Raw genomic sequence first — 24025 nt, forward strand, 5'->3', positions numbered from 1 at the left:
ATCCTCAGCACCACATAAAAAAATAATAATTAAAGGTATTGACAACTACAACTAAAAAATAAATATTAAAAAAAAAGAATACATTACTGACTGGGAAAAAACTGGAGGGGTAGTCTTGAAGAGCTCCAAAGAAGTTTCTCACAAATCACATAGAGTACATAGAAAAACTAAAAATATCAGTATAGGAGATCTGCTTACTTTCCAAATAATGATACTGAAACAGAGGCAATGGCTTTTAAATTAAAATCCAGCAGTCAGTAAGTTTCTTAAAACAATGTTTCTTAACTCTTTGCATTTAGAAACCAATTCCTTGATACTTAAAATTTTAATACAAACATAAACTATGTATACTATATTTTATCTACTTTGGAACGAAGGGGCAAAGTGCTTGTAATCACACTGTGCCAAAAACCATGGACAAATGACTAAAGAACAAAGGTAAAACGGAAATGCCATCATACCAAGTCATACCAAGTTAAAGTCAAATGATGTCAAAACCCCCTGAATGCTGAAGAGCATTCCTAGTACTCACAGCATTGTACCAAGAATCCCCTTCTTAATCCATCTGCTTGATAAATCATGCTGCTGCTTCCCTCTGAAAAATTAATAGCTAAAGTAATGCCACTTTACACTGAAAAATCATGGCTAGAAAGCCACTCTCTCTTGATCCTTCCAACTGTATTTTACACTTGTCTGTTACAGTACTAGCTCTAGTATACAGCTTAACTGAATATTATAGAAAATAATGATGTAAGTAAAAACTGTTTCTATGTCAACTAAATGAAGTAGAGACAACTAAATTGAGTCACTAGGAAAAACTGTTACTTAACTATGGACAAAAAATGTAAGAAGACTTTTCAATATCATAAAAATCTAGAACAATTCAATATTCAAATTACTAAAAGCAAGTTAAGAGCCAAGAGTGATGGCATGCACCTACAGTCCCAGCTACTCTAGAGGCAAAGGCAGGAGGATCTCTTGAGCCCAAGAGTTTGAGGCCAGCCTATACAAGAGAGCAACACCCTGTCACAAAAACAGAAAAAAAAAAAAAAAAGAGTATCAAATTGGTGGATTCATATTCAAAGAGGTCTTATTGTCTTATGTGGTGCTCCATAAAAACACTGGCAAATTACATGTTAAAATAAAAGCTAAGCTTGATAAATAAATGCACCTGTGTGTACATGATATGCTTTTATGATTTTTTGCTTTAACTAATTTCTATGATAAATCTATCAATCTTGACTACATATAATGAGGGGTTTTATTTACAGTTCAAGTAAAGAAAATAAACTCATAGTACATAGTAGTATGGATATGCCAAATTCAAAAGAATTGCTGTTGAACAGTAAACACCATATTCCCTACTGCATCCAGAATACATAATAGCAGTTTCTGAATAAAATCTAAAGAAACATATATTGTAACTAAGTTTCTTTTAAAAAAGACACAAACATACATGTATGATACATCCATAAAGTATCTGTTCTGCCATTTAAATTCCCTAAACAATCAAAATAATTTACGAGTAATACAAGGAAATTATGTCTTTTTTTTTTTTTTTTTCTAGCATAAGGGATTAGGGGATCAAACCCAGGGGTACAGACTTTTTACTTTTTGAAACAGGATCTCACAACTCACTAAGTTGCTTAGCTGAGGCTGGCCTCTAACTTAGGATCCTCCTACTTCAGCTTCCCCATCTCTAGGAATACAGGCATGGGCTACTACCACATCCAGCTTGGAAATTATATGTTCTTTACAAGTGAAATCAACTCTAGTTCTGCATCCCCACATCAAGCAAGGTATTGCAGCAAAGGATTAAGAATGTACACTAATTTTACAATTTAAAGTTGTAGGCAGATAATAGTACCTTCTTCATATGACTATTAGTAGAATAATGTCTATTCCACAGCTAGCGTTCAATAAATGGTACTAGTGATTAGTATTGTTTTTTTTTTTGACAATATTTAACTGTTATATCCCTAAAACATGGGCTAGTGTCTCACTCAATAAAAAAAGTCCTATAATTTTAAAAAAGCATCAAATAATTCTGCCACTTACTATAAACTGAAATTTTACTACATTGTTAAGACATCTTACTGAATGAATACAATCATATCAGATAATCAAAACAAGAGGGAAAAGAAATTAGGACTATAAATCTCTACCCACTAGGACTTCATGAGGTCCTAAATATTATATACAGAGGTTTAAGAGTATTTGATTGCAATCAATCTATTAAAAAATTAAATACTTTTATCTGTTCAATTTTAATTAAAGAAAAAAATTTTTGGAAGACTTACTCTAAGAGTCAAAATGCCCACAAAATTAATAGAGAATAAGTTACTATCTGGCTACATTTACCTCCTATGAAATTCCAAGTTTGAATACAATGGCCACATAAAATAGCCAGCAAAATTAAGAACGGCAAACATCTGCAAATGTCATTTTTTTATTTTATCTAAATACTCAGTGAAAATTTTATGAATCATTTTTTAAAATAGGGTAATCTTATATGCCTTATTTCATATTTCTACCTGAACCCCATCCTGGAATACATTATGTATTCAACAAATACTGTCCTTTATTGTTGTTGTTTTGCAATACTGGGGATGGAACCCAGGGCCCTCACACATGCCAGCAAAATACTCTTATCATTGAGCTACATTCCTAGCTCTTTTTTATTTTTCATTTTAAAATATGGGCTCACTAAATTGCCAGGCTATCTGTGAACTTGCAATCAGCCTCTCAAGTAACACAGCACCCAGCTATTAACACAAATTTAAAAACTGAACCTAAGGTGATGGATCCAAGCCAATCTGCACACAATGGCCTCAATTAAACACTTTGCCCTAAGTCATAAAACTAGTAATAGTGTCAAAATCTGACATTAAAATTCTTATTCTTTCAATTATGCCATGTCATCTACACATAATAAATGCATAATAATTATTAAACTCAGTAGTTATGTTATTCTCCTTAAGTCATTTTTTGGCATTATTGTTTTTTAAAGACAAAAATTTTTAGGAGCTATTATCCCTTCAATATTCTGCAACAGAGGGCTGGTATTGTGGCTCAGAGGTAGAATTCTCACCTACCACGCTTGAGGCACTGGGTTCGATCCTCAGTACCAACCACAAAAAAAATAAAATAAAATAAAGATAGTGTGTTCACCTATAACTGAAAAAAATTAATATTTTTAAAAAATATTCTGCAGCAGATTCTTGCTCCCCCAATATTTTGCAATAATGAGGGGTGAACCCACTTGGAATTTCACAATCAGACAATAATTTATTCTCTACAATGTTGTGGGCATTCTGATTATTATAGTAAATTCTAAGAATTCTAATTTCTTCAAACTGAATAGATAAAAAAGGTTTTTAACTTTTCCCCCCACTGTAAGACATGATCTCAAAAAGTTGCCCAGGCTGGTTCCCAACTCAGTATCCCCTGCCTCAGTTTCTAGGGTAGCTGGGATTACACGTGAATGCCATCACACCCAGCTTCTGAGCAGATTCTGCTGGTTGAGATTTCCATATCCTTCCAAGAATATGAAATTCCTGATTTGGGAACTCTATTTGGGGATCCTTGTTCCAATGAAGGCAAAGCAATGTGTCCAACCAGAGTACTGGCCACAGGACCTAAGCTCACCAATCAAACTGAAAGGCAGGACACTTCAGAAAATGAAGACCAACAACATAATTAACGTATAGGGCCCCAAAAGCTGGCGCAAACATGTCTGGATGAGGGAAATCTAAGCAATATCATTAAAATACTGATATTTTAGTTTAACCTGAAACCTGACTCAAATTGACTTAAAAATCTGAAGGAAATTTATTTATTGGTGTAAATTTCCTTCAGATTTTTAAGTCAATTTGAGTCAGGTTTCAGGTTACACTAAAAAAATCCCAAACTTGGGTTTTAGGATGTTTCTTAACATGCCATGTCCTTTCCAATGCTTCTTATCAATTGGGCACCTATTATATATAACGTATTATATGACATGTTTAAAACAAATCTACATCCAAAATCTACAAAGGGAATTTTACCCTCACCATCTCAGATATGAGAAAATGCAAACTCAAGTATTGAACATCATTCTCAATACCACATAGCTATTACTTGGAACCAGAATTCAAAAGCAGGTTTAAGAAGCTCATAAGCACTTGATCCATGAACTACAAGAAACTGCCTACTGTGTGGAACTTGTCTTTAAAGGTCTTTACTCAGGTATCAACTCTTCTATGAAGACTTCTGTATCCATTGATGCATTTCACAGAACACTCATAGAAAGTAATTATTACAATGTATTGTAACTGTATGTCTACTTGCTTAAAATGCAACCTCTGTAAAGATAATGGGATCCAGATAATTCCAGTGCTTCCCACAGTATTTGTGACAGGAAAAGTAAAACAATAGAGAAATGAAGTCCTATCTATTACAGATTAAGTATCACTAAAATAAGCAATTATCATTATACTGGCATATCCTTTTACATAGAATGTTTCTAAAGCATGGAGCATGGAATTTAGGATGAAATTTGAAAATATTTCCTTTATATTACATATTTGCTGCAAGGAAGGTACTTTTTGTACTTTTGAAGGACTACACCGAAATGTTGGAAATCTAGAACAGGAATACATATATTTACAACCAAACACTTTAAACATATCAAAGGACTTGTGTTTAGTAAAAGCGAAACATACTTCTTAAGCTCCTATTAAAAGTCAAATACAAGCTAGGTGTGGCCAGCACCCTTGTAAATGTGACCCAAGCTACTGAGGAGGCTGAGGCAGCAGTATAGTAATTCAAAGCCAGCGTGGGCAACTTGGCAGAACCCTATTTCACAGTAAAATTCTTTTACAAAAGGCTGGGGGATGTAGCTCAGTGGTTGAGTGCTTGCCTAGCATGTGTGAGGCCATGAGTCCAATTGCCAGTATTGCAAAAAAAAGTAAATACAGTGAAAAATTTTTTAAAAAGTCAAACACACTTTAAACAAATTAGACTATTACCTGAATATCTGAACCAAAGTTGCCAACATAAGTCACTTAACTCCCAGGTTTTACTTCACTTAAAAATGAAAAGCAGAAACCAGAATATTTCCTAAATACCACCTACCTCTGGCAACTTCTGTTTTCCTGACTACACAACCAAAAAGTAACTTTAGGGATTCTCTTATCACACCATTTTAATGCTGAGCACAGTACATACTCCTGACATTTCTCTTATTTATGTATTACCATTTCCCCCATGAGAATATGTGCCAAGAGAATAAGGACTTTGTTGTATTCATCAGTACACCCTAAGCCTTCACATAAAACCTAGTACACACCCCCAAAAATGTTTGTAATAACCATGGAAAACTAATGTCTCGTTGTCCAAATAAAATAAAAAACTAAAGCAAAGAGTACACGAATGGGAACGTCCTACATTTTCCAACTTTCAGGAAATCCGTCTTCCTATTTCTTACTTTTTCTAAGTTATTAATCTTACAAAGATCTTGAGAATATTTAGAAACTCCCACTTTGTTAGTAACTTACTTTGAACCCACGATAATTAGCATATAAAAGCATCTTATCAGTTTCAAAATCATCCAACCTTCCAAATCAAATTTCACAGAAAAGAAATATTTTAACAGGAAAAAAAAAAAACTTACTAAAGTTTAATGAGGGGGAAAAAAAAACCATCTGATTCAAGACGACCCTCAGTTTTTTTTTAAACAAGGTTGTCTTCCCATGTCTCCCCGTTTCTGTGCACAGCCAGGACACTTGCGTATTGATCCAGAGGTCTCACAGATACCACAACCATATTTAGAAATTGCACAACTCCTAACCAGTACCTTATTTCCATTAAAACTCTCCCCAAACTCCTCAAGACTCCCTTCAGACTGAAAAGCCAAAACCTTACAACCTCACATCTGCTTCTCGGCCTCCCGCTCCTGCACTGAGCCCCCTCCAACTTTACTCTTGGGACCCCCATCTCGGCCACCGAGAGGTTTCCATTCTAGCAGATTCCTAAGCGCCTGCTCTCCCACCGTTACCCGGGCGCTCGGGAGCGAGTCCCTGCCCGCCCCCATCCCGCCCCCACCCCCGCACGGCTCCCGGCAGGTGCCGGGCTGGGAACCGCAGCGCCCCGGCGGCTGAGAGGCGGGGCACACAAAGGACCCGCATGGCCCTCCCCAGCCTCCCCGCGTCGCTCCCTCAGCCCCGCGGGGCCCTCGCCGCGCAGTCCCAGACTCAGGCAGCGGCCGCTGCTCGGCGCAACCAGGGATGCTCGCCCTGGCCGCCCCCTCCCGGACCCACCGCCGCCCTCGCCCCACCCACGAAGGCTGCCTGCGGCTGGACCCTCGGCCGGCAAAACCGAAAGCGCATCCCGGACGTCGCCCGGGCCGAGCGCATCCCGCCAGCCATCTCCCCCGCCCCGCCCCGCCCGGCGACGGCGCCCCGCCGCCGCCCCCCGCCCCAGCCGGCGTCTCAACGGCCTCCCGCGCCGCGCGGCGTCCCCCGGCCGGGCCGGACCCCCGCCCGCCGTCCGCAGCCCCGCACTCACAGGCTGCCGGAGCAGGAGGTACAGACGAAGGAGCCGACCGTCATGTTCACGTAGGTGGGGCCGCGCTGGTCGCAGTCGAAACACTTTCGGTTGTGCGGGAGGCCGGTCATGTCCCGCAGCATCTTCAGGTGCTTCTCCTCCTGCTTCCGCTTCGCGCTGGCCGCCATGGCCGCGGCGCCGAAGGAGGAGGCCGGCAGGGCCGGGAGCCGGGCGGCGCTGCGCCGGGGGCCCGCGGTCCCACGGGCCGCCCTGGCCGCGGCCGCAGCCCTCCGTCAGCGCGCGCCGCCCGCGCCGGACCCGGCGGCCGCGGCGCTGCTCGGCTCGACTGGGCTCGACGCGGCGCGGACGCTGCGGAGCGCGCGCTGACGGGCCACACCAACCGGCCGGGCCGGGACAACCGCCGCCGCCGCCACCTTCCCGACTTCTCCAGAGGGGAAAAGACGACGAAGGGGGACGGCAAGAGGAGGCCCGCCCCGGGCGGCCGCTGGCCAACTGTCGACCAGCGCCCTCTGCTGGCCAGGAGGAGTCACTGCGGCCACACTGAGGCCTGGGTCCGGGCTGGGCCGAGTAGGGAAGACACAATGGTGATAATAAATAATGGACAATGTTATTGAGCATCTATGTATGCTAACCGCTCGACAGGGGTTGCCTTTCTCCCTGCTTAAAACTCTCCAAGGGATGTCCACTGCTTTGGGGATAATTCCAAATTCCTCACTGTGTCCTAAGGAGCACTCCATAGTCTAGCCTCGCTTACCTCTTCCACGTCATCCTCATCCACCGTCACTCCAGGTTTGCGTTTGCTGCCCAAACCCGACAAGCTCCTTGCTGGCTTCTGCCCTTGACGTTTTCTCTATACGAGGGTTTGTCGACCTTGTCACTATTGACACTTTGGACCAGTTAATTTCTCAGTGTGGAGGCTGTCCTGTGCTTTGTAGGACCCAGGCTTCTGACCACTAGACTTCCTGGCCTCTGCCCACTAGACGTCAGAACACCCCCTTTCTCCTAGCTGTAGCAACCCAACTGCCAAGACACTGCCAAATATGCAGGGAGATTTAGGTGGGTGAAAACCACTACTGCACGTAGAAAACCAGATCTTCCATGGCAGGCACCTCCCATTTGTCACATGGGACTCAACTGTCACCTTAGCCAGACTGTCCCAGATCCACCTCCTTAATGTTGCAGATCTTCTCTTTTCCCTGAAGTTGCTCTCTGTCAAATTGCTATGTTTCATTTTCTTCATAGTTCCAGGTGTTGGAACTACTGCATCTTATTTAGCACTTACTGTCATCTAATGTAGCCCTTTAAAGCCTAGCCCAGCTCCTGTATTTTCTTCACTGCTTCATCCATTTCCCTCCCAGAGCTGGAGACTTAAGTGCTCGATTTTTATTAAATGAATGCATGAAATGTATCTAATCTTTACATCAACTCTTTGAAGTAAGCTTGATTGTTATTTCTATTTCACCAATCAGGAGGATTAGCTGTGGGGAGCAAATAGATTTACCTGCGAATTTGGGTTCGGAAGCTAAGATTCCAACCCAGTCACACTGCAGAACCTGAATCTCTTCATTACTGCAGGTATCAACTGCCTGCAGGATGTTAGAAACCATCCTTACCCCCTATTTCTCAAAGGAATACAGGGAAACCGAGAGAACTAGGGTTCCAAATGCAGATAATGGGGATCTTTTTACAGTGTTAGCAACCATTAAAATCCAATCCTTCACTAAGGATTACAGAATAATGACATTCTGATTCTATCATTCCTGCTTCATTATTTTTGCTGAAATACTTCTGTAAAGAGAAAACATCTTACCTACTATTTGGTACAGCTCATGTCAGAGAGACAGGATAAATGTTTGATTCTTTTATTCACAAATTTTCATGTCACCTTCCAATGGAGATCATTATAAATTCAAGGATTTAGACTTATTTGATGACCTTGATGCTCCTGTCATCTCATCATTAGCCTCCTAAAGTTGGCTGAGTATTTTGACAAGACCCTGACTTAAGGTCAAATCCTGTTCTGCTCTGGCAGGGCCCTGAGCTGTTCAAGAGATGAGAGCATTGAAATGTCGAATCCTTGACGGATCAAAACAAGGCTGACTTGCCAGCCCAACTCTGGAACTGGAAGTCACTCCGTAGTCTCTCGCTCATTACCAGCAAACGCTCCTCACACCCTGTGGCTCATTTCTCTATTTGCCAGGCTCCCTTGTCCCTTGTCTGCTCTCTGGTTGCTCACCTCTCCATGGTCCCTCGTCTGATTCATTCTAGAACCAGCAGCCCTGACTGCAGCACCTCATGCAGATGGTGAGTGGGTGTTTTATTATTGTGCTTTGTTGTCTGAAGAGGCACAGGCAGGTATTTCCAAACTATTGATCTATAAGAAAGTGAAATGCAGGTAAAATCCAAGATGCTTTTTTCAAAAGCTGGAAGTCCCAGTGAACATTGGCTCTTTCACACCATGTATAATATTGAAGCAGCTTTCTGCTTTTAAAAATTTCAGGGAGAGTTTTGCCATATACCAGCAAGAATATTTATGTATTTACCCTCCCCTAGCCCTCACCACAATGCAGGAAGTGTTATTAGCCACATTCTATAATTGAGGAAACTGGAACTCTGAAAAGCAGGCTTGCCTGAAGCCATGCCCTAGTTGGTAGGCATGAAGTCAGGATTCAAATTCAGGCCTGGCTGTAAGATATTAGCCTCTGCTTCTGGTGACTGAGTACTGACCCTGCTCTTACAGGATTTACAGAGCAGAAATCAGGAGATGTTAGCTCTGCAGCTAGAGTAAATCTTTTCAAAATGCAAATGTAACTCTGACATCCCCAGCCTTCACACCCCGCCCCCAACTGAAGCCTTTCTGTCATTTCCTGTTGCTTTCTGGATGAAAGAAATTCCAGGAGTCTCTGAAGCCTCCTGCCTGCCACAGTAGGTCTCTCCCACTCTGGCTCAGCCCTACAGTGCCCGGGGGTCCTACAGGCACCACCCTAAGTCTTCACCATTGCTCCAGACCTACTTGTCAGTTTTATTTATTCTCCTCTCTCCCACCACAGGGCCTTTGCATTGCTTTTTGTTGTTGTTTATTTCTAGAAACACTCTTTTGTCTCTTTTATTCCTTTCACGTTCCTCAAATCCAGCTCAGTATCTATTTTTCAGAGATCCTTTTCTGACCTGCCAGCCAAGTCAGGTTCCATAATATATGCTATTAGCCCTATGAACCTCTCCTTGCTAGCACTTAATGCTGTAGCCGTTTATGCTGCTTTGTGATTTTTCAAGCGTGAGACTTGGCACTTAGAAAGGGCTCGATAAATATTGGTTGAAGGAATCCATAAATGTACCAGTGGGGTGCTAAAGATTAAAGCTTCCTTCAGTTGTATGCAAAGGGTGCAGTATTCTGCTTATTGTTATCTCTGCTATTTTGGCACTCAGAATGCCTACAGTTGTGTCAAATCTTACAATAGTTTTGTTAAGGAACTTGCAGATTCTGAAATCAAATCTGCAGTAGTAAAGAATCTAAAGCCACCCAAATGCTGACTGACTCTGACTCGTTTAAAGGCTCTTGCCTGTCTTATCACCAAGGGTGACTCAGAGAAAATGTCCTGAACAAACCCGGGTGTGTGGAGAGGACCCATGGAGCCAACACACCAGGCAGGGAGCTGCCAACTCATCCTCAGCCGCCCCACCCTCCACACCCAGAGGAGGCCCCATGTCGTCCAGAGAGCAAAGTAGGACAAGCAAAGACAAATGGCCTGGGATGACCAACAGTGTGAGGAGAGAGAAGAGGGCTTCCCCTTCAGGGAGTACCTCAGCTGGAACTCCTGGCAATACCTGAGTGTGACAGAGACCACCAACAAACGCACACGGTCGACAGACATGCGGGTGCTGTGGCCCTCCTTGCCACCAGCAGCACTCTGAGTTCCTGCTGTTGATAAGTCTTGGACTTTGCTAGTGAATAGCCCAGTGACCTTCTTTTGTTTACTTGTGCATGAAAAGGGCTAACTTAAGTTTAATGGTTTAAAAATATGCCTGATATCTTTTCTTATTTTAATGCACTGGGAATCTCAAAAAATTTGAAGAGGCCATGAGTTCCATCTGAGCCCACTTATCTTCTTCCTGAGCCCCCCACTCCCATCTTTCCCAAACCTTGGAGCAGAGTACTTCAGAAGCCCCAGATCCTCCTCAGACACCCGGCCTCCGTGGAATGAGTCAGGATGTTGGGGAACTTTGTTCTCCATTCTTGGGGGGTCTTCATCTCTTCCTTTCTGCCAGACCCTGATACTGAAAGCTGATTTTGAGTACAAAGAGGACTTTGCTGACAGCAATAAGTATTTGCAGTGTAGGGAAAGTGGAGCTCTGAGTTTTGCATTTTGATTAACACTTTTGCTCCCCATGGCTGGACCTTTTCCAGCTTTTGGCCAAGAAACCAATCCTGATTTTTATGACCCATGTAAGTAATGCAAAAGAAAAGCAATGTTGGCCCGTGAACTTCCCTAGGCCCCAGCAGACTTCAGAGTGAATTACCACAGGGCCTCAAGCATAAAGCACTGTGGAATAATATTCAACTAGGTTTTTTTTTTTTTCTTTTCTCTTCATTTGGTACTGCCTTCCTTTAGCTGTGGTTTGATTATTTTTAACATTGCTTCCTGACTTGCTTTTTAATTTGAAAAAAGCAGCCAGAGAGAAAAAGAAGAGGGGGGAAAAAAACCTACAGAGAACAAGGAGTTGGTGTGTACTTCCCGGAAATACCGGTGTGGTTTCTGGGTGCACATGCAGAGAGTTCCCAGAGCCTAGGTGCCTAGGAGCCAGACACCCAAAGGGCAGGACTCCTTCCACACCAAAACACTAATGCTGACAGCTGGTCGCCTGGCCTCTGACTCCCTACAGATGCCAAGGAAAACAGACGCCCCAAAGACCTGCTTTGCCTTCTACCTGGATTCATTGCTCTGTTCTCACTTGGGAGCTTTCTCTCACCAGCAGAATTCTGTGCTTTCTGAGAGCAGGCACCAGGTCACGGCCCTCATGTCTCCACCTTTGTCTCCACAAAGATGCTCCGTTGTGCCAGCTGGTTGGCTCCACGCAGGACGGTTCTGGAAGCTCACAACAACTGCACCTAGACTTACCCACTTATCAGCAAGGCATTTTCTGGATTTCGGAGGGAAACTAGAGGTCGTTTTCAGCCTTCTTTCCTTGCTTCATTGAAGATGTACTGAGCACCTACTATCTGCCAGGTTCTGTGCTAGAAACTAAGCCTGCTGCAATGAACAAGGCAAGATCCCTACTTTGTTGGAGCCTGTGTTCCCATGAAAGAGAACAGACAATAAACACATTAACGTAGCGCACCAGGGGCCTGAATGGAAAAGGAAGCAGCCGTGGCGAACGTGGTGTGGAAAGGGGGATGCTGCCAGCTGGTCAGGCAGGTGCAGGCCTTGGGACAGACAGGGGCAGTTCTCAGAGTCGCATGTGTCAGAAACGCAGATACAACCACCTGGCTCGGAGACTCTGCCACCAAGCAGCCTCCCTCCTGTGGTCAGTATGAGCTGGCATCAGGATCCTGGGCTGCCCTAACTGCCTGGAGAGAACTTGAATCAGAATCTTCAGAAGCCAAGGGAGAGAGGCTAGGTCCCTGCCTCCACAGCAGGAAGAGAGTTCCGGGTAAGAAACGCCCCATTCTCCTCGTCAATGGGACGTTGTTCCTGCCCTTACTGAAAAGAGAAAGGGGATCTTCCCATCTGGTTCAGGGGAAAGAAAGGGGGCCCTGTGGGGAAAGAAACCTGCTCTAGTTATCAGAAAAGAAACACCCACAGCGCTTGTTCAACCCACAGAAAAGGAAAATGGACCCTGCCCATCAGCCCTCCATTTTGAAGGGGTCAGATGGAGGTGGTATTTTAAAAGTGGGTCTCTTATAAATAAAAGCTCATCTCTTCCCCTTTGTTATTTCTCACCAAAGTACTAGCACATAAGTAGTGGCTCATCAGACAACTTCAGGTGCACTGAGCACAGAGTAACTCCTTGAGCCCTGGTGACTGATGGCACATTGCCCCCCATCCCCCGAGGAGAGATCTGGTTGCACAGGACTCTCCCATCCTGATACCCCCAAAACGACGACTGGCATTTCCAGTGCTGGGTACCAGGCCATACACAAAGCACTTTCTGTAGAGAAAGCACAGTAATCCTCACAGCAGCCTTGGAGGTAGATTTTATTGTTACGTCCATTTTACAGATGAAGAAACAAAAGCTGTGGGCTGAGGAGCTTGCCAAGGGAAACCATGAAGAAACCATGAAGCTGGATTTGAAGACCAGTGGTCTTGCTTCAGTCAGCGCTGTGCTCCGTCAGATCCTCCTGGGAGTCCAAGCCAGCTCTGCAGGACAGCAGGAAAGGCCAGGGGCACGTGCTGCTTTCCTGGTACGAAGCTGGGTTCCAACACCAGGGATACTAACTGGGCTTGCTTAACCCGAGGTTTCCCCACCCCCAGAGCTTCAGGCTGTGCACACAATTGACTTATTTTCACTTACAAAGTTACTTATATGAAGGAAATTACCTGAAAAGTTAAACATACCAAGCTACCCTGCTAAAAATGTCCCAAAGATTCATTTCAGTAATTGTCACTGCAGATGGGTCCTTGCTGTCTGTGCTTAGAGCCTTACAGCAAAGTGGCCTTCCACAGTGGGAGAGCCCTGAGGAAGTGCCTGGGGAGAAGCCCAGCACTGTTTTTACCATTGGATAACCTCTTGCTTTATCATTCCTCTGCCCTGGGCTACTAATGATTCAGAAGGGCATGGAAACATGGAATGAGAAAAATGCCACAAATGTAAGTACCACAGTCGTTATTTCTGCTGTTTTGAACATACCTACCAGTCCCCTCTTGGTTCAGTGTTTTGCCGGTAAGGCAGGATGTCCACCACGACAGAGGTTCAGCTGCACTTTGCCTGCACTTTGCCAGAAGCTGCTGTGAGCAAGCCACCTCTTGTGTGGCTACCCTTTGACCAGAGCGGCACTTTGATTGGTCAGAATACTTGTGATCTGAAAGGCAGGTTGGTGGTGTGCATGAGCCTCTCCACTGTTCTCAGTCCATGCAAGTTTCCGTTTGACTTAAGTAAATACCTGACAATGTTCTGTTGCATCAATTTTATTGACAGAATACTCCATACCCTCTCTAACTGCAGCAGCAGCATGCTCATTTCTCCATGTTTTATGTGGGGTGGGAAGGGGAGCAGTGTGTGTGTGTGTGTATGTGTGTGTGTGTATGTTTCTCTGTGTGTGTGTGTTTAGGAAATGGTGAAGCCTTTCCTTTCATCAGAACTCTACCTCCACTGTGTGCCTATGCCTGAGGAGACCGTGCAGCACAGGGATTGAAAGCTCAGGGTCTGGGGCGAACAGTCAGGTTCCAATCTTAGATCTCCCCTGGAAGCTTGAGCAAGTAACTGACTTTTCTGGGCCTCAGTTTCCTAAGCTGTGTGGGGGAAATATCACCTACCTCATAAGATTACTATGAAGGGAAAGTGACAGTCTACCAAAATCAGTTAGTGTCTAGCAGATAGTGATCACTAGGGATCATTATCATAATCATTATATTCTCCTCTCTTCCCACAAAGCACCATCTCTCTTTACACCAGTGAGTGTGTGTGTGTGTGTGTGTGTGTGTGTATGTGTGTATATGAAGCAGGGTCTTGCTAAACTTGTGACCCTTATGCCTCATCTTCTCAAGTAGCTGGAATTATAGAAATGAACCACGTGACTCATTTTGTTTCTAAGTATCCTAAATAATACATGGATACAATCTCATTTTGCATATATATAATATATACACACACATGTCTTTATATCTTGTGTGTGTGTGTGTGAGTTAAACTGTATACAGTGTTGCCGCAGTGGACTGAAGTATCCCCAAAACTTCATATTTACCTGGAATCTCAGGATGTGACCTTTGAAAATAGGGTCTTTGAAAGTGGAATTATTGGGGGATTTCAAGATGAAATCATCTGATTAAGTGGACCCTCAGTCCAGAGGGGATACAGACATACAGGGAGGAAGGCCATGGGAACACAGAGGCAGAAATTGGAGTTATGCTGCCACCAGCCAAGGAATGCCGGGGACCACTGGAGATTGGAGCAGGCAAGGAAGGATTCTTTTCCAGAGCCTTCAGAAGGAGCACAGACCTGCTGCCACCCTGGTGCTGGACTTCCAGCCTCCAGAGCTACAAGAATAAAACCCTGGTTATTTTCAGCCACCTAGGTTTATTCCTGCAGCCCTAGGACACCAACACAGCTGGTACTAAGTCCCTTGGCATCCGATTCCTCCAGCCTTTCACTGCGCATTCCCCGGTCATCACCCTCTCCAGCAGTCATACCACTGTGTCACCTTTGCAGCCCCCTCTGTGCTCTTGCACACAGGACTTTATCTGGTCGACAACGGCCACATTTGGTGAACGTGGCTAAACTATTTTCCGAGCACCTGCCCGAAGTTCTGCAGCCTGATTGCAGCCAGGCAGCTGTGGAGCACAGTCAACATGAGGCTGCTGCAGCTGCGGCTGCTGTCCCCAGGGAACCCAGTGAGCAACCTTTGTCCCCCATGAGCATTGGTTTAGAGTCATTAAAACACAAGAAATTGTCGAGAACAATGTCACGTTTTTCATAATCCACGGTTCTTAGAGTCATTTTAACGTCTACTTCCCCTTTCTTAATGTGGGTGGCGTTTTTTGGTCTACTTGAGGCGTCTTCCGCAGATCTGATTAATATGGTTCTATTCTCTGTAAGAACAAAATTTCCATGTGAAGTGAACTTTGCCACTTTTCCCAACTGTGAGCAGACATGTAATTATCCACTACATGAAGAGGGATCTTCACTTACAAAATTTCAAATGGGAAGAGTATTAGGAATCACACAGGCCAGTGACTCTTGACAGCTTTGGGGTGCAGCCCTTTTTGAGAATCGATAAGTGATACCAAGCCCCCTTTCCTGGACTGTGCACTCAATATATAAAATAGCATCTCAGCCTGATCCAGGGGCCCAGGTTAAAATCTTCCCTGCCTTACTGAGGAAAATGAAGGATCCGGTGACAGATCTGGAACAGGAACCCAGATTTTCCTATCAACATCTCCCTGGTGATGACAGGTTCCCTCCTCTTAGTCTTTGAAGTCCCCAGGCTGTCTGTAGGGATGGCCAAGGTGGGGAGGAGAGCCTTGGTTGGGTTTGGTTGGGTTTTAATTTTTTGTTATTTTTTGTTGAACTGGGGATTGAACCCAGGGGCACTCTACCATTGATCTACATTCCCAGCTCTTTTTTATTTTGAGACACAGGATCTTACTAAACTGTCCAGGTTGACCTTGAACTTGCGATTCTCCTGCCTTGGCCTCTCAAAGCTAGGATTACAGGTGTGCACCACTGCACCCAGCTATGAAGGCTAAAGACAGGGACCGACAGGAAGCAGAGTCCAACGTCTCATGTTTAGACACAGACAGTGACGGGACCTCCACAGTGGATTTGTGTGACATGGCGCTTCTCCATTCTCAACCAAGGCCAGGACAAAAGAAAACAGCTTTACATTCCAGCAAATAGGCCCTGGATAACCCAAGAAGAATTCAGTTTAAGTAACAATCTTTGCATTCACTAAGAGAGCTTGTATTATGTCCTCTTCAGGCCTCTTAAAAATAGACCAGCAGCTCATCTTTCTAAAATGATTTGAATGTAGACAGATATGAAGGCAAGAGTACCATTCGTCAGGAATGTTAAGTACTGTGACATCTTTGTACACTGATCCTTCCACCTTGGCCTGGAGCGGGCATCCTTCACTACCTGGACCATTTGTAACCACAGGGGCGTAGCCTTGGGATCCTTGCTGCTCCAGGGTTACTCCAAATTGTCCTGGTTGGCAGTGAGCTTTGCCTCCTGTTTGCTCTTCAACAACTAAACGACCTTCCCTTCGTTTGCAATCTCCTGTGATTGGATGTTTCCCTGTAGCCCCACTTAAACTTTCAGATGGCTTTACTTGGTTCAGCAGAGGCCTGGAGATTTCTCTTTCTAGGGCAGTAATTTCTCCTAGGATTTCTTCGAATAGCTATACCTGCATTCTTAGTCATGTGAAATAATGAAGAAGGCCCTAAGCATTCTTGCTTATAACTTACGTATGTTTACATAGACTAGGAAGACTTTTTTTTCAGAAGGTTTAAGTTCAGTCTTATTATTGCTCTTAGGTTCTGGGTCTTAATTTTTTTATCCCCTTTTACATAGGATCTCCCCAACCCCAGGCCCCTCTCTTTCTTGCTCTTTCTCTTACTCGTTGGATTTTATCTCTACCATTGGATTTTGAAAAAGAAAAAACAATGGACTGAGAAGTCTACAGTGCATCAAAGTCAACAGAAACCCACAGGAAGGAATGTTGTTTTGCATTTTATCACTAAGAAGATGCACTGTGTATGTATTACATCAGGGAGACTCGAGTGTCCTGCCTGCCCCTTCCTAAGATCTACTGTTTGCTTGCATCACCAAGCATTCCAGAACTACTTCTAGAACATTCCAACCTTGTGTTTGCCTCAGTGGCCCTCCCTCAGTGATTGTCTTCTGTGACATAACTGCACCACCCTGGGAGGGAACTGCCTAGCTGGTTTCTAGGGATCCAGTGCTCCTGCAGAGTGGGAGAAGCAGTGAGTCAGAGGTGTGGCTCCTGTGCTGGGGAGGGCTCCAGGGGAGGGAGAAGTACAGAAGTGTGACTGAGCGAGAAGTGTGTTCTTGTTGTTTTTTGGTTTTGTTTGTTTGCTTGCTTGATATTCTAATTTAAAACAATGCAAACTAAGAAGGGCTTCTACTATTTTCTGGCGTGACTTTTAGAAAGTAGTAATTTGCTCCCCCTAATGTCACAGTGACCTCCTCTACTGTCCTTTCTCAACACAGTACTAGAGGGTTTTTGTTTGTTTGTTTTGGTCTGGGTGAGTCTCTGTTTATGGACATTGAAATTGGCATTGAAACCAGGAACACCCTACTACTGAACTATACCCCCAGTCCTTTAAAACATTTTTATTTCAGCTGGGCGGGATGGTGCATGCATATAATCCCAGTGACCCAGGAGGATCAAAAGTTTGACGCGGGACTCAGCAATTTAGAGAGTCTCAGATCATCTTAGTAAAACTGTCTCGAAATGAATAATTAAAAGGACTTGAAGATGTAGCACAGTGGTAAAGCACCCCTGGGTTCAATCCTCTGTGCAAAAAAAAAAAAAAATAGACATGGTCTTGCTAATTTGTTGAGGCTGGCCTCAAACTTGGGACCCTCCTGCCTCAGTCTCCCAAATATCTAAGATTACAGCTGCCACCACCATGCCCATTTAAACAATAAGTTGGGATCCTGTCACTTTGGTATTCACATTCCTGCAGTGCCCAGACCACCTCCAACCCCTTGCCCAGCACCTCTGTCCTCCCCATCCTCCTGCGAGGCTGCTGCTCTGCTCGCTCCCTCCAGCCGCAGTGTCCACCTCACCACAGTGGAACACGACAGGCTTCTGCCTGGGAACTCTTACCTCTGTTTGGAGTCCAACGCTGGCTTGAACAACAACTCAATTTCTCCTCTGGGCCTCTCCATGAAGGCCCTATTTAAAACGTCAATCTGTCTTCTCCTCTCCTCCACACTATGCACACACCACTCTTCATCCTGCTCCACTTTGTTTTTTCTAGAGTACTGAGGAACTTCCTAGATACTTTATAATTCTCTAATTTATTTATTATTCTTGTTTATTATTTAACTATCCTCCCCAAACTGTAAGCCCAAGAGGGCAGGAATCATTTCCTGTTTTTTCACCAGTGTGTTCCAAGTCCCTTGCTTGAATAGTGCTAAGTACTTAATTATGGGCCACCACATCCAGCCATCCAGTGGCCCATAATTAATAGGTGCTTAATTAATATGTGATGAATACATGATTGAATGAATAAAAGAATGAGTAAAGGCTTTATTCTAGGTTGACTATTGATTAGTGCAAGAAGGTCACCCCTAAAGACATATCATTTATGTCTTTACCTATTTTAATGGGAGCAAAGTTGACAAAAAAGTGCAACCAGGTAGTTTTCACAGTATTTTTTTTTTTTTTTTTTTATGAAAGAAGTTCATAGTAGTTTCTTAGGTCTTCTTGGAAAAAATAAAAATAAAACAGTTGCTTATATTATTCTAATCAAACACTAAGTTTCCTTTCACTCAATGATGAGAAACAGAAATGAATATACAAGGAAACTTCTTAAAAGTCATGAATATTTTGCAAAGAAAGATTCTTTTGTGGTTTTATGATGGAATATTTTATGCTACCTACTTTCCAGCCACTCTACTTTTGCATTCAGAGGTAAGCTCAGATGATTAGGAGCCAAAAAACAGTTCAGAGACATGCTCTCTGCACTGCCAGCAAAATGATAGGCCCAGGGGTCAAACTCAGGCAATGTAATGTGTTATCTTTGAATAATCATCATCCTACCCAATTAAGTTTTGCAGAGGAAACAACTTTGAATCTAGATGCTAACAATATTGCGCCCTATGAAGACATCTTGATTCCATCAAAGAGAAAGTCTGACACTTAAGATGGGGTAAAAATGTGTCCATAGCATCCTGAATTTGAGTGGAGGGCAAATCTCATGCAAAATAACATTACAAAATAGATGTACCTTGAGTCTTTAGGCTTCTTAAGGAAAACATGAGGGTTTTTCTGGTTTTTGCTTTGTTTTGCTTAATTCTGACAATAGAACCAGGGCCTCATGTACAGTAGGGAAGTGCTCACTTAGAGCTATGGTCCCAGCCCCAGAAATTCAGCATTTTTGTTGATGCTTGTGTTGTAAAAACTGGAGGGTTTGTTGTTTCCTTCTGTGTGCTTTGCAGGGTTGCTAGATTCTGACATGAATAATTAAACATGCACACAGTGACATTCTACTGTGCATATTTGAAAAAATCTCAAGTCTAACCTTTAAAGAAGTGCAGATGGCTGGATGTAGTGGCCCACACCTGCAATCCCAGAAACTTGGAAGGGTGAGGCTGAAGGATCAATCACAAGTATTGAGGTTGGCTTTGGCGATTTGGCAAGACCCTGTCTCAAAATTAAAATAAATGAATAGAGCACTTGCCCAACATATATGAGGGCCTGGATTTGACCCCCAGTACTGCCAAAAAAAAAAAAAAAGTGCATGTAATTTTCAAGACCTGATGAAAGGATAATGTAGGTTTTTTAGACAAGGAAACCTCCCAAGAAAATCCAGGCCACGTGTTCAATCTGACCTAGATTTACAAAATCTGGAACCCTCCTTCTAGCTGCCTACACAATCAATAGGCATTAAGCTGACCTCAGGGGGCAAACCAGTCTCTGTCCCCCTCTGTGGCTTGCGATTCTGTGACAGTCCTATCCCTCTTGCCCCTTTGTCCTCAGCTTTTTCCATTACATGGGGTTTTTCCTCTAACTGTGCCTCTTCTTTTCACTAAGTTGAGAGTTAGATATTAGGTTTTTCATTTGTCTTCTCTGCTCCTAAATTGCTTCTTGTCCCTTGTCAGCCCCCTTACCTCCAGCCCCTTATCCCTTTCTAAGTGGTGGTTGAGTTAAGCCTCAAAAGCCAGACTGCTTGGATCTGCTGCCTACTCTACTCTGAACCATTGGTGGGGTTTTGGGATAATCACTTCAACTCTTCTGTGCCTTGGTCTTCTTATTTGCAAACAATATTAACCATGTTTTAGTATTAAATGAGATGATAATACATGTAAAGTTTTTTAAACAATGCATGATACTATTATCTTCAAAGCAGAAATCTATCCATCAAGCCTCCAGGTAGATTCTAAATCTTAGATGAAGGCTTTCCAGATTTTTCCAGCCAGATAAAATGGTTCTTGGTTATTAATTTGAATGCTTATAATTCTGGTTGGCACTTTTCTTATTTCTTGGAAAGGTACTGTTTCCTGAGCAAATAGATAGGTTAGGTAGTAGGCTCAGTGCCTATGTATGTTATCTCATTTGTGTTAACAGATGTGGGAACCAAAACTCAAAAAATAAGCTACTTTTCCAGACTCACAAAGCATATATAATTAAACTCATTTGTCTTCTTAACTTCATTTCCAGATCTGATGTTCTCTGATGGCAAGTTCAGTATGTCTTACTTAATTTTCTATTTCCTGTACCTTATATGGAGAAGGTGTACAAAAACACATGTATTGATTTGAAATGAATGTACTGTTTGGCTGTCATATTTTGGTGAAGCAATAAAAAGAATTGGCATTTACATAGCATTGTAGGCTTTATAATCTTTTTTGTTTTTTGGTGAATCCCCAGATATATTTATTTATTTATTTGTCAACATAGGTTCTTGCTAAATGGCTGAGGCTGCCCTCAGCAGTGGAAAAAATTTGCATTCCTCTTGCCTCAGCCTCCTGAATGACAGGGATTGCTGGCATGCACCACCATGCCCGAGTTACAGTGCACTTTCACCTGTGCTGACTCATTGCAGTTTCACAACAATCCTGGGAGATGTGTATTGTCATCATCTTCATTTTTCAGATGGAGACTGGGAGACAGAAAGGTTATCTGGCTTTCCCCAAACCAAACTGCCAGCAGGGGCAGGGCCAGGACTTAGACATAGGCCCTCTTCCATCAGCTGTCCCAGCAGAGACCCAAAGAATGGCATAACACCTTGACAACAAAATTAGCTGAATTTCAGAAACTGCAAAGTAGGCAATGTCCATAAATTAGCAGAAACCATGAAACTGTTTTGCCGGAATTCAGTTCTTCGCAAGGAGGAAGACAGACCCAGAGCAAGGCCAATTTAAAGAAATCCAATTCTCATTCTCTTGGAGAAGATTCTCATCTCAAATAGTTCCTCTCATTAAAACATGGATTTACATAAAGTAACCATCCGATAGGTTGTGCAGAACTCTACACTGGCCCTCCTTATCCCTGAGGATTGCCTTCTGGAGTTTGCATTCTTGCCTTGTCTGGAAAGGTCAGGGGTAGTGTCATTTCAACATCTCTCTGGCAGTGATCCGTACAAAAGGATAGGACTAGGTGATGTAACCGCGTTTTACATTTCTAAATGTGAAAAATCAGGTGGATGTGTTATTTATCAGAGGAGGAAAAAGAACTGCTGTATCTTTAGTAATATGCCCCATTTCAATAACTAGCCCGGGTTTCCCAGGGCATTTTTTCCATTGCAGATATGCAGAAAGATACGGAGGCAGAAATGCTGGCACGTGCTTGCAAAGGGATTGATTACAACTCTACCTCAGGGATCTGATCTATAACTGCCCTTTGCCTTTCTTCACCTGGGAATGCTGATGGGTTTGGAGGGCAGCTGAGCTGCATTATCTCATACTCCAGATAGACACACTCAGGTGCAGCCACGACATCTAATGGCTCATTTATTTAACATTTTATCTGCTGAACATTGTACAAAGTCCAAAATTACATGTTGGGGAATGGAACAAAGAACTAGATGCAGACCCTTCCCCAAAGGGTTTTCTGTGTAATGAAAACAACACAGAAATTCAAAGAAGACAAAATACAAGAGCAGTAAGATAAGGTGCTGAGGTGGTATTTCATAGGAAACATGACTTCCCTGGTCTGGAAGGATAAGGGAAGGGAGATTTCATGGAGGAGGTGGCAGTTATGGTGAGCAGGATTTGAAGGACAAGTGGCCCACAAAGAGGAAACAAGCTGGGCTAAGGCTGTTGGTGGAAAACAAAGGAACGCGATAGAGAATTCAGTTTGTCTATAGCATAGGATGCTTAAAGGTCAGATCATTATTGGTTTTCAACTTTAACTTCTGTTAATGAGGTTTGGAAATCATTAATAAGAATCTTTCAATAAGGCAGAAACCTTGTTGAGCACAAGGCACATGCCTGTAATCACAGCTACTCAGAAGGCTGAGGCAGGAGGAGTTAAAGTCTAAAACCAGCCTGGGCGACTTAACAAGACATCCCAAAAATAATAAAGGTCTGGGGATGTAGCTCAGGGGTGCCGCACTTGGCTAAAATGCAAAGGCCCCTGGGGTTAATCCCCAATACCACAAAAAATAAAGAATCAAAATAAGGTGGAATCCTTACACTGGCTAATAACTGGTATGACCCCCTCTGGGTTCTCCTCACAGATGTTTTCAGACCCAGAAGGCCATGTGGGTGGTGCAGGCAGTGGGCCAAGTTCACCCCCCTAGGAAGCCATTAGGGGAATACAGTTCGGCTTCTATTACTGAAGACTTGTCCTTGGTTAGTTGTTCATGCTATAGTGAAGCCAGTAAAACCCACACTCCTTTCTTCCCAGAACTTCCAAAGGCAGCTGCTTAGTTTCAAATATCCAATCAAACATTAACAGTACATGATACTCGTACTGACCCATCCACACTGCATGCTTTATTTCACAATCCAGATGCGTTGAATCAACTCTTCTTATATGTGTAAACAGAGAGAAGAAAAAAAAAAGGCAGGAAGGAAAAATTCAAAAGAAAGCAGGAGAGAGGGGAAAAAATAGTTTTTGTTCTTAAGTCTCAATTTCTACATTTCATAATTCAGTTTAATCTAGGAGGCATAGTGTGACTTATTTCCCAAATAGGAAATAAGTAAGGCGCTTTACTGCCAAATTGAATATGTTGATTTGGCTGTGATTTTTAAGCCACCTGGTAGCATATTTCAAGATTTCTCTTCATATGACTACATTTTAGCTCTGTCTATATATAATTGTGTGCTGGACTTGAATACAATAAAAAGATTGACTTTTTGCTTCCTCTTGATAACTGGAGTTTTCTACTCTATGAAAAATACACACTGCCATGTTGTGTCTGGCCCAGGCTACCAAAAAGAAGCTCGTTGGGAGAATTTGTTCCCATTGTTTTCTCAGCATGTTTTCTGCTTCAATGCATTGATTATGCTGTCATTAGCCAGAATACTGAGACAGGAAAAAGATCTATTAGATCATCAAAGTCCATTCCTGGAGCAGGCCCAAGTGTCTGGGAGAGGCTGTGACATGCTGTCTCAGGCAAATGACCAAGGAAAATTGAGAGCAGTGTAAAGTTTTATCCTGCTACCATTTTTAATTTTTGAAAGTTTCTGAAGTAACTGTTGGGGAGAGACTGATCATTAAACACAGCAGGAGTTAAATTAATGGTTCTCTACTGGGGATAGTTTTGTCCCCCTGGGGATATTGGCAACATCTGGAGGGATTTTTTTTTTTTTTTTTTTTGGTGTCACAGCTGAGGGGAAGGGATCACTACTGGCATCTAGCCGGTAGAGCCCATGGGTGCTGTTGAACATCCACAGTGCACAGACTGGCCCTTCGTGATGAAGAATATTCCAGACTAGCATGTCAAGGCCAAGGCGCTGAGGCTGAGAAAGCCCAATTTAAATCTACTCTTAACTTTTTCATCACTCAGGTCCAAGCAGAGCAGACCACCCGACCTGCTAAATGGCTCCGAGGAGCACACGGTATTTTGAAATAACCTTTAAAATTTTTTTTTTTCCAGTGATAGGGCTGGAACTCAGATCTTCACAC

At 43.2% G+C, this 24025-nt stretch overlaps 1 protein-coding gene across 4 annotated transcripts in view; it reads right to left on the reverse strand.

Annotated features, from left to right (window-relative positions):
- The window catches only part of Agfg1 (ArfGAP with FG repeats 1), a 55722-nt gene extending 48949 nt beyond the window's left edge, over positions 1–6773 (reverse strand). Inside the window, exon 1 of one of the 4 annotated variants that reach the window (XM_027941723.2) lies at positions 6547–6773. In XM_027941723.2, coding sequence (XP_027797524.1) covers positions 6547–6713 — 167 coding nt within the window. In that variant the 5' untranslated portion in view covers positions 6714–6773. The remainder of the gene's footprint in view (positions 1–6546) is intronic. The other 3 variants (XM_027941721.2, XM_027941724.2, XM_027941722.3) reach the window with 3 other exon arrangements.
- Between the last annotated feature and the right edge of the window lie 17252 nt (positions 6774–24025).

This window comes from Marmota flaviventris, chromosome 11 (assembly GCF_047511675.1).
Source record: "Marmota flaviventris isolate mMarFla1 chromosome 11, mMarFla1.hap1, whole genome shotgun sequence".
In the NCBI taxonomy this organism is placed as follows: domain Eukaryota; kingdom Metazoa; phylum Chordata; class Mammalia; order Rodentia; family Sciuridae; genus Marmota; species Marmota flaviventris.